General features: G+C 49.3%; 1 protein-coding gene across 1 annotated transcript; it reads right to left on the minus strand.

Moving 5' to 3' along the window:
• Positions 1 to 740: 740 nt before the first annotated feature.
• RNF186 (ring finger protein 186) lies at positions 741 to 1,968 on the minus strand. The gene has a single exon (XM_065927490.1). It carries the CDS (start codon positions 1,734 to 1,736, stop codon positions 990 to 992), a length of 747 nt encoding a protein of 248 aa, XP_065783562.1. The 5' UTR covers positions 1,737 to 1,968; the 3' UTR covers positions 741 to 989.
• Between the last annotated feature and the right edge of the window lie 8,929 nt (positions 1,969 to 10,897).

Below are 10,897 nucleotides of genomic sequence, written 5' to 3' on the forward strand. Positions count from 1 at the left end.
GCAGAAGTATCCTCTCTTTTATGGAGCAGAAATGGTCAAGAGAAGACGTGAGAGCCTTTCAGATGACTGTGACTCCCCGGGCGAGGTGGGAAAGATGGGGTTATTTGAGAGGACCGTTGCATTTATAGGGCCTCTTATCTTTATGACAAAATCCCAACTGGGCATCGGGATGCAATAAGAAAGAAAACAACAACCGTAAAGATTTGGTTGAAGAGTGTGGGGTTGTGTGCCTCAGGTGGGCAGCTGGACCCACCATTAGAGGGGGGGTCCTTGTAACACTGAGATTCTCTGTTAAGTTAGGGCCTGATGACACGGAGCTGAGAAATGCTGGTGGAGCTGCTGGGAGCAATTCCCAGATCCACTGGGGGGTCCTCTCCACTCCTCCCCAACTCTGCCATCCAAATGTGGGCATGCCCCTGCCGCAGCAGGAAAGCCACTCCTATGCATGATTTCTCCCTCTCTATCCCTGGGAGCAGGTCAGTGGGAGACCTGAGCCACCAGGACCTTTGGAGAGGTGAGATGGGCATCAGACAGGCAGCATCAGGGAGAGCACAGGAGGACTTCCGTAGGCGCTGACTTCCCAGGAGGGAAACTATGTCACAGCCAGAAACAGAAGCTAGCTAACCAAACACAAACTCAAACCAAAAGAAAGGAGGGAAAAAAAGAAATTGAAAAAAAAAAGGAGTTCCAGTTCTATTTGTTCTACAATACCATTAATATTTCAATACTTTTCATCCAGATATAGAAAGAAAAGTCAGGGGCATTGGACTAAAAGGAACTGGAGACCCCCTTCCTTTGTCGCGGTCAAGTAGTTCCTTCCCCATCCCCAAAGAGTTTATTAATAGCAATGCTATACCCGTGGCAGGCGTTAGTCTATTGTCCAAAAGCACTGTTCTTGACCCAAGACAGCCGTTCTGGCGTTGGCTGGAAAGTCCAGCCGGCATTTACTCTCCCAAGGGAGCCGGTCGGCTGAAAACCGCTTCCTCTGCTCACTGTGGTGGTAAGCGGGCCGCAGAGGCGGAAGGGACCCCCGACTCCGCCCGGGCGGAGCTCGCACAGGCGATGGAGGCGATCTCGCTGGGTTTCTGCTCCCTGCAGAAGAGAGTCCTGGGGGAGGGCCCGCAGCCGCCGCGGTGGCCGGGGTGAGAGCAGAAAAGCAGAGCCAGCAGCAGCGCCAGGACGACGAGGAAGCTGAGCACCCACCGGATGACGCCGGGGTAGATGAAGGGCAGGATGAGGACGATGAGCAGGACCAGGAGGAGCAGGTGCGCGGCCAGGCGCCGAGCCGCCGCGCGGTTGGCGCTCACCGCGTCCTGCTCCTCCTCTCCGGCCGCGCTGGGCTGCCCTGCCGTCAGGGTGGCAGGGCTCGCCAGGCCCTGCGGACGGAGCGGCACCTCCAGGCCCGGCCGGGCCAGCCGCGCCAGCACGCTCTCCTGGTCGCGCAGGGTGCAGACGAGGCCCCCGGGGACGGCCGTGACTTGACGGCACAGCGGGCAGGGGACAGACCAGGCGTCGTCCTGCACGCAGAGCAGCAGCTTCAGGCAGACGGCGCAGAAGGCGTGCTGGCAGCCCAGCAGCTTGGGCGGCCGGGCCCCGCTGTAGGGCTCCCGGCACACCAGGCACTCCAGGTCGCCCTCCGGGGGGCTCCCAGGACCTCCAGCGCGGCCCGCGGGGTCGGAGCGGGTGGCTTCTTGGCAGACTGGCTGGGGCTGCTGCGGTATCTCGGGGCAGGCCATTCTCGGCACCGGAGCCCCCAGGACGGGGCAGCTCACGGCCTGGGCATCGACAGGCAGCAATCAGTGGGTGTTGTTAGGACCCGAAGGGCGTCTGGCCGCAGGCTGGGTGGCTGGAGCCTCCTCCGCCTGCTTCTCGTCTTCAGCTGTCTGCCACCACTCTCCCAGGGCTGCTCAGCTTGTTTCTTGGCTCACGTTGTCTCTTCAGTTATTATTATTTCTTTCCTTGAAACCTAGGGTTAATCAGTAACTCTCCGGCTGGAGACTTTGAATTGCCTGATAGAAAGGCCACCGGGGCAGGGAGGGCCAGTGCGGGAATCAGGATTTTCCTGTTGGGGCTGGTGCGTCACGAGTGCCCGCCGGGACTACGGCTTGTGAGCTTCAGGATATATTAGAATCACCACCATCACCACCCCATCCCAGGAATCTCTTAAAAAAAATTTTTTTTTACTTAGGGCTATGTCAGGTCTTGGACTTGCCTGGTGGCTCAGCAGTAAAGAATCCCCCTGCCATGCAGGAGACATGGGTTCGATCCCTGGGTCAGGAAGATCCCCTGGAGAAGGAAATGGCAGCCCACTCCAGTATTCTTGCCTGGAAATCCCATGGACGGGAGTCTGGTGGGCCACAGTCTGTGGGGTCACAAAAGAGTCAGACACACAACTTCTTGAATGAACAGCAGCAGGCAGGGCTCAGTTGTGGTGTGTGGGTTTTCTCTCCAGTTGCAGTGCTTGGGTTTAGTTGCCCCACAACATGTAGGATCTTAGTTTCCCGACTGGGTATTGAACCTGAGTCCGCTGCAGTGGAAGGCAGATGCTTAGCCGCTGGACCACCAGGGAGGTCCTCCCAAGGAACCTTTCAAAATACAAGTTTCCAGGTCCCCAGACCCAGAGACTGAGATTCAGCAAGGTCCGGTGGGAATCTCAGAATTCGCCCCATTTATAAACGTCATCATGATTCTAACCCAGGTGGGCAGGGGGGACCCCGCTTGGAGAAACGTTGCCATGGGTGGATCTCCATGAAAGGTTTTGGATGTCAGGATCAGTGGGAAAAAGCTTGCACTTTGAGCCCATTTGCAAGCAGGCCACCTTGTGAAGAAGAGAGAAGTGGTGGGAAAAGTATTCTGAGTGTCAGGGGGAGAAAGCCCAGCCAAGCCCAGTGAAACCCCAACAGCTCAGCGGTGTTTACCACCTGTCACGGCCATCCGTTCCCCCAGGGTCACGGTGGTTGTGTTAACTGTTCCTGATTCCCGAGCCACGCACGTCACGGACGGAACAATAGGGGTGTTTGTTGTGTGCAGACACACTGCAGACCCAGGAGCCACACGAACAGCTGCTGTTTATTTGGGCCTCTTTGGCGCCGAGCCTCGTGACAGAGTCCTCACCTCTGGTCGCCCTGCATCTTGGCACGGCCCTGGAAGGACGGCGCTGCTGAGGCCTGGAAGCAAAGGCGGGGTGTGGTCAGGGCTGGCCTGCTGGCCGCCCGCCAAGGGGCCTTCCGTGGGGCCAGGACCCCGGGGATCTACCAGTGCCCAAGGCCGGGGTCCCAGCTTCTTGGGTCCAGGAACTCGGGCTCGTCTGTTGGTGTGGAGGCAACTGGCCTTTGGGCAGCTGACTCCAGTTAACAGGACTCACGTGGGACTGACAGATACACACTGCGTGGCGGTTAAGAAATCGTGATTCCTGGGACTTCCCTGGTGGTCCAGTGGTTAAAACTCCATCCTCCCAACGCAGGGGGCGCTGGTTTGATCCCTGGTTGGGGAATGAAGATCCCACATGCCACTCGGTGCGGTAAAAACAACCAAGTTGTTTTTTTGTTGTTCATTCACTAAGCCGTGTCTGACTCTGTGACCCCGTGGACTGCAGCACGCCAGGCTCGCTTGTCCTGCACCGTCTCCCAGAGTTTGCTCAAACTCATGTCCGTTGAGTCGGTGGTATTATCTAACCATCTCATTCTCTGCCTCCCTCTTCTCCTTTTGCCTTCAACCTTTCCCAGCATCAGGGTCTTTTCCAATGAGTCATCTCTTCGCATCAGGTGGCCAAAGTATTGGAGCTTCAGCTTCAGCATCAGACTTTCTAATGACTATTCAGGGTTGATGGCTTTTAGGATTGACTGGTTTGATCTCCTTGTTGTCCAAGGGACTCTCAAAAGTCTTCTCCAGCACCACAGTTCAAAAGCAAACAACAAAAACTCTCAACTTCTCCCCCACCCCTTGCCATGATTCCCATAATGGGAAAGAATATGAAAAATTATATATATGTATAACCGTATCACTTTGCTATACAACGGGAACTAATAAGGCATTGTAAACCAACTATAACAAAAAAGCTAAAGTCTAAGAAAAAAAAAAATGTGATTCTGTTGCCTTGCCCTGAATATCAGAGAGTGGGGTGACACAATCCACATCCTCAAAGTACTCTCTCCGAGGCCACGTTGAATCCAGAAGCACGAGCCTGGCCCTCCTTCGCTGCTCCTGTCGCCGCTGAGGTCCACAGGGCCCAGCTCCTCTGAATCAGTGCTGTCCTTATTCCAAGGGGCAGGCTCTGCTCTCCTGCCTCAGGCCCCCCGGGCCCTCTGTGTCTGAAATCCACTTCTCCACTGTACCCCCTGTCATCACATTTCCCTTCCTCCACCTTCAAAGTGACAGTTATTTCTTTGTACTCTGCTCTCCCCCAGATCAAGCTGAAGGGTGGCTCAGATCTAGCATGTTTCCTCCCCAGGCCCAGCATCCATTTCTGCTTCTACAGCGGCCTGGCTTTCTTTTGGGTAACTGCTGCTCTCCATATTCATGCTGTGTGATTTGCAGCTCTGCCGGAGCTGGGAGGTGATGTAATTCAGGGCAGGCCAATCAGCATATTCACCCCACTGGTTAAAAGAAGTGGTTCAGACTTCAGCGTGTGAGCTAAGCCAAAGCAACGAGATTCAATTCTGGGACTTCTGTTGGAATGACTGACAAGTTTCTCTTTCCAAACTAGAGGATAGAACCCTTAGCTACCAGGACCACACTGTGTGGCACAAAAGAAAGATAAGAAAAGAATCAGAAAAAGGTCTGATGACATTGAATGCCTGGATCTAGCCATATCTGAAGCCAGAAATCTTCAGATTTTATTTTATTTTTTAGTTATAATAGCTGATAAAATCCACCTGGATTTTTATTCTTAAGTCAACTTGAGTTGGATTTTTTTGTCTCTTGTAAGGGAAAGTCATTTGAGTAACATAGCAATAGATGAAAAAAAGAAGCCTTTAATTGCTATCTGACATGGACAATCAAAGTGTACATGGCTAAGAGAGAACTAAAGCCTGTGGGTTATTGTGCCAAAAAAGACTTTGTGTCTCTTCTCTGCTTTGACCTGCATTATATAAATCTCCTTTCTGTTTGCTAGACCCTAGGGAGGGTTGAGATAGGAGAAGAAAGAAATATGTTGAGCTGCATTCATTTATAATAAGAAATAGAAAATCAGGTGGACAACACAGTTCAGTCAGCTTGGCTGGTGACGCCCCCCTCTCTGCCAGCCAGCCCTGTGTATGTGCTAAGTCACTTCAGTCACGTCCAACTCTGTGTGGCCCTGTGGACTGTAGCCCATCAGGTTCCCCTGTCCATGGGCTCTCCAGGCAAAAATACTGGAGTGGCTTGCCATGCCCTCCTCCAGGGGATCTTCCTGACCCTGGGCTTGAACCTACTTCTCTTACATCTCTTGCACTGGCAGGCAGAGAGATTCTTTACCACTAGCGCCACCTGGGAAGCCCCTAGCCAGCTCTGAGTGAGTAGTAATAGCCACTCACTTATGTCAGACTATTTGGGAGCCCATGGATTATAGCCTGCCAAGCTCCTCTGTCCATGGAGTTCTCCAAGCAAGAATACTGGGAAGCCAAGTATTCAGGAAGGTAGCTAGGGAAGTTATTTGGGGTTAGTGTTTAAAGAATAACGTTTGATGTTGTCGGGCAGCTACTGTGAAGAAAACATATATTGAGTATAATAGCTCAAGTATTATAGAAATATATAAAGTAGAAAGTGAAAGTTCATGAAGGTGCCTTGGCTTAACCATTTACACCGGTTTTATAGTTAGGCATCCGGCTCCTGTCACGTTACTAACTGCACGGCTTCTGACAAGTCTTCTCAACTTCTCTGACCCTCAGTTTCTCACTTTGAAAAAATGGAGACAGTAACACTAGGAAGTCGTGGGAGATTACTCAAGGCCCCACCTCCATCAAACCCTGCTCAGGGCAGACGGTAATTTATACACCTCGCTATGTCTCTGACGTCAGTGTTACTTATCTTACAAGGGGACACAGAGATAAGATATTCTGATGATCTGTTTAGCCAGTGTTTCTTAAAGAGAAGTGACAGAGGGCAGGATTTGGGGCATAGCCTGAAGACGGGATACCAAGTGGGAGACTGGGATTGACATATACACCCTACTATGTGCAAAACGGGCTTCCCTGGTGGCTCAGCAATAAGGAATCAGCCTGTTAATGCAGGAGACGTGGGTTTGATCCCTGGGCTGGGAAGATCCTCTGGAGAAGGAAATGGCAACTCACTCCAGTATTCTTGCCTGGGAAATTCCACGGACAGAGGGGCCTGGCGGAATATAGTCCATGGAGTTGCAAAGAGTAGGATACAACTTAGTGACGAAACAACAACAATTATGTAAAACAGGCAACTGGTGAGACCATACTGGATGTACGAGGAACTGCACTCAGTGCTCTGTGCTGACTTAAATGGGAAGGAAATCCAAAAAAGGGGATGTACATATATAATTGGCTGATTCCATCCCCAAGAAAAAGAAATGCAGAAAGGGAAAATGGCTGTCTGAGGAAGCCTTACAAATAGCTGAGAAAAAAGGGTAGTGAAAGGCCAAAGAGAAAAGGAAAGATTTATCCATCTGAATGCTGAGTTCCAAAGAATAGCAAGGAGAGATAAGAAAGCCTTCCTAGGTAATCAGTGCAAAGAAATAGAGGAAAACGATAGAATGGGAAGACTAGAGATCTCTTCAAGGAAATTAGAGACATCAAGGGAACATTTCATGCAAAGATGGACACAATAAAGGGCAGAAATGGTATGGACTTAACAGAAGCAGAAGATATTAAGAAGAGGTGGCAAGAATACACAGAAGAACTATACAAAAAAGATCTTCATGACCCAGACAACCACGATGGTGTGATCACTCACCTAGAACCAGACATCCTGGAGTGCAAAGTCAAGTGGGCTTTAGGAAGCATCATTACAAACAAAGCTAGTGGAGGTGATGGAATTCCAGATGAACTATTTCAAATCCTGAAAGATGATGCTATGAAAGTGATGCACTCAAGATGCCAGCAAATTTGGAAAACTCAGCAGTGGCCACAGGACTGGAAAAGGTTGGTTTTTATTCCAATCCCTAAGAAAGGCAATGCCAAAGAATGCTCAAACTACCGCACAATTGCACTCATCTCACACGCTAGCAAACTAATGCTCAAAATTCTCCAAGTCAGGCTTCAACAGTACCTGAACCGTGAGCTTCCAGATATTCAAGCTCAGTTTAGAAAAAGCAAAGGAACAAGAAATCAAATTGCAAACATCTGTTGGATCACAGAAAAAGTGAGAGAATTCCAGAAAAACATTTACTTTTGCTTCATTGACTACACTAAAGCCTTTGACTGTGGGGATATCAACAAACTGTGGAAAATTCTCTAAGAGGTGGTAATACCAGACCACCTTAGCCTCCTGAGAAATCTGTATGCTGTCCAAGAAGCAACAGTTAGAACTGGATGTGGAGCAATGGACTGGTTCCAAATGGGGAAAGGAGTACATTGAGGCTGTATATTGTCACCCTGCTTATTTAACTTATATGCAAAGTACATTATACGAAATGCTGGGCTGGATGAAGCACAAGCTGGAATCAAGATTGCCAGGAGAAATATCAATAACCTTAGATTTTCAGATGACACCACTATAATGGCAGAAAAAGAAGAGGAACTAAAGCGCCACTTGGTGAAACTGAAAGAGGAGATTGAAAAAGCTGGCTTAAAACTCAACATTCAAAAACAAAGATCATGGCATCTGGTCCCATCACTTCACGGCAAATAGATGGGAAAACAATCAAAACAGTGACAGACTATTTTCTTGGGCTCCACAATCACTGCAGATGGTGACTGCAGTCATGAAATTAAAAGATGCTTGGTTCTGGGAAGAAAAGCTATGACAAACCTAGTCAGCATATTACAAAGCAGAGACTACTTTGCCGACAAAGGTCCATTTAGTCAAGGCTATGGTTTTTCTAGTAGTCATGTATGGATGTGAGAGTGGGACCATAAAGAAAGCTGAGTGCTGAAGAATTGATGCTTTTGAACTGTGGTGTTGGAGAAGACTCTTGAGAGTCCTTTGGACTGCAAAGAGACCCAACCAGTCCATCCTAAAGGAAATCAGTCCTGGATATTCACTGGAAGGACTGATGCTGAAGCTGAAGCCCCAATACTTTGGCCACCTGATGCGAAGAACTGACTCATTAGAAAAGACCCTGATGCTAGGAAAGATTGAAGGCAGGAGGAGAAGGGGATGACAGAAGATGAGATGGTTGGCGTTACCAACTTGATGGACATGAGTCTGGGCAAACTCTGGGAGTTGGTAATGGACAGGGGAGGCCTGGCATGCAGCAATCCTTGGGGTCCCAAAGAGTCAGACACTACTGAATGATTGAACTGATGGCTGATTCACTTCGCTGTTATAGCAGAAACTAACACAGCATTGTTAAGTAAATGTACTCCAATAAAAATTTTTAAAAAAGAAAATTGAATCCTTCCAAATCTTCAAATAAAATATAACTTTTAAATTTCTGTGCAAATGTGAACTCATTAATTCTCAGTAAAACTTTTTTTCCGCCTTTTGTAATGCAATTTCTTTCATCCTGTGCTTCACACAGCCCTGGAGGGTGTAAGGAGTTTGAGCAGGACAGCCTCAGTGAGGTTACAGTTTCAGAGTCTGCTGTGAGTGGGGAAACCAGAGCCAGGTCTCTTGACGGACCATCTTGGAAATCCCACCAGGCAGGTAACCACAGACCCATGCCCTACAAAGACATTTCTGATGTGCGCTTTAGATCTTGTATCAGATTCACTGGCAGAGGCATGAGAGGGCAGTGACATCATGAGTCACTGATGTCAGGGACAAACGGCCTGACCCTTGCCTGACCTCTGATCTTGGACAAGCCGCTCTCACGGCACACCCTGGTGGTCCCAGAGAGCTGTGTTCCAGCAAACGCCCCGTCAGCCCCGCTTCCCTCCTCACCCAGGCTGGCTGGTATCTTCACTCGCCCTCTTAGTCCAGAATTCCTGCCTCTGTGCTCCTCGGAGCATGGCTGGCTGTGCCTCTGTCCTTCTCAAAGTGTCTGTGTGTCTGAGGGTGGATGGGTCGGCGGGGATCTAAAGGAACAGGATTTGGAACTATCCTAATGACGCTAACAGGATAATGAAGGTAAGGGTGGAGAGGGAGGGATCATGCAAGAGAGACAGGGAGGGCTTCAGGTACCAACTGCGGGAGGCTGGAACATGCTTTGACTTTGGAATGACTCTAGTGTCTAGGCCCGTTTCTCACTGCCACCTCTGGACTTCCTTTCCAGTCCCACCCTCCCCCATCTCTCTGGCTAGCTCGGATTAACCCTTCAACTTGGAATTCTCCCTCGACCCGCTTCTGACTGCCTCCTGGGACACAGCTGATATGTCTTTGAGTCTGTATTCCCTTAACTGCTCCCTCAATTCCACGCAGCTAATCACAGGGAACCCCACGTTTGCCCCTGGCCCAGGCTCCGGGGAAGCGCACCTGGCCCCCTTGGTGAAGACGGAGCGTCTCACAGGTTGTGGTAAGTCCTCACCCTCACCCTCTGGGTCTTCATTTCGGTGTGTGGGCTTCTCTAGTTGCGGCACACAGGCTTCGTTGCCCTGCGGCATGTGGGATCTTAGTTCCCTGACTAGGGATCGAACCTGTGTCCCCTGCATTGGAAGGCGGGTTCTTAAGCACTTGACCACCAGGGAAATCCCTCTATGAGCATCTAAAAGGCACTTCTGAAAAAATCTGGGGATAAGTGGAGAGGAGGGGTCCATGAATATGGAAAATAATCCATCCTTCACCTAAAACTGGAGATTCACATGGACACTTGAGTATTAAATACTCCTAGAAATTCTGCAGTCAAAAACCATGCTTGATTTTGTTTAATCCTGATGTTATCTCCAATTTGTTTCCTGTGGAGCTCTAATAGAACACTTATTACTGTGCACCACTCTGGGGTTCTGAGGAACACAGTTTAGGAAATGCTATTGGATCAAGCAAAGGCATTAGAAAGTTGTACTTGACTCTGCTTTCTAAAGGCTCCCATTGGATTGTATTTGGAACTGCTTCGCTGTCTTCTTCAAAAGATACTCCAGGAAGTAGGCTTAGGAAACCCATTACAGCCTGCGCATTCAAGGACGTGGCCAGGGACACTGTGTATGATGCCATTCAGGGTCATTTGTACACAGGCGTGAAAATTTTCTTTTTGAGCTAAGCGCTGGGAAAAGTTTTGCTTCCTCTGAGCCGGTCTGTGTCTGTCCACATGACTCAAGTATTCTGAACTTCGTAACTATAGTTTCCCATTTTGCTTTGGCCACCAGGCAGCTTAACCACAGCAACTCTGGAATAGAACATTTGGCACGTGGTCCTGCTGTCTAGTTAAGGGTTTCCCTAGTCCTCAAGTCTGATGTTTCTTTTTGTATTTATATTTCACTTCTATGCGTTTCTTATAAATGATTCTAAAATATTTTCCAAAACACTTCCAAAATGACAACTGCAATAAAACAAATATGGCAATAAGAATTTTATTGTTTCACTGTGCATATATGGAAGTTACGTTTATACCTTACTGTAGTCTGTTGAGCGTGTAATGAATGTTGTTGTTCAGTCACCCAGTGTGTCCGACTCTTTGTGACCCCATAGACTGCAGCATGCTAGGCCTCCCTGTACCTCACCATCTCCTGGAGTTTACCCAAGTTCATGTCCATTGCATCAGTGATGCCATCCAGCCACCTGATCCTCTGATGCCCTCTTCTCCTCCTGCCCTCAATCTTTCCCAGCATCAAGAACTTTTCCTATGAGTCAGCTATTCACATCAGATGACCAAAATACTGGAGTTTCAGCTTCAGCATCGGTCCTTCCAAGAAGT

The sequence above is a fragment of the Muntiacus reevesi genome, chromosome 3, assembly GCF_963930625.1.
Source record: "Muntiacus reevesi chromosome 3, mMunRee1.1, whole genome shotgun sequence".
In the NCBI taxonomy this organism is placed as follows: domain Eukaryota; kingdom Metazoa; phylum Chordata; class Mammalia; order Artiodactyla; family Cervidae; genus Muntiacus; species Muntiacus reevesi.

Bases quoted from the DNA above. Each gene is read 5' to 3' on its own strand.
- RNF186 (XM_065927490.1), bottom strand. From the start codon at position 1,736: ATGGCCTGCCCCGAGATACCGCAGCAGCCCCAGCCAGTCTGCCAAGAA.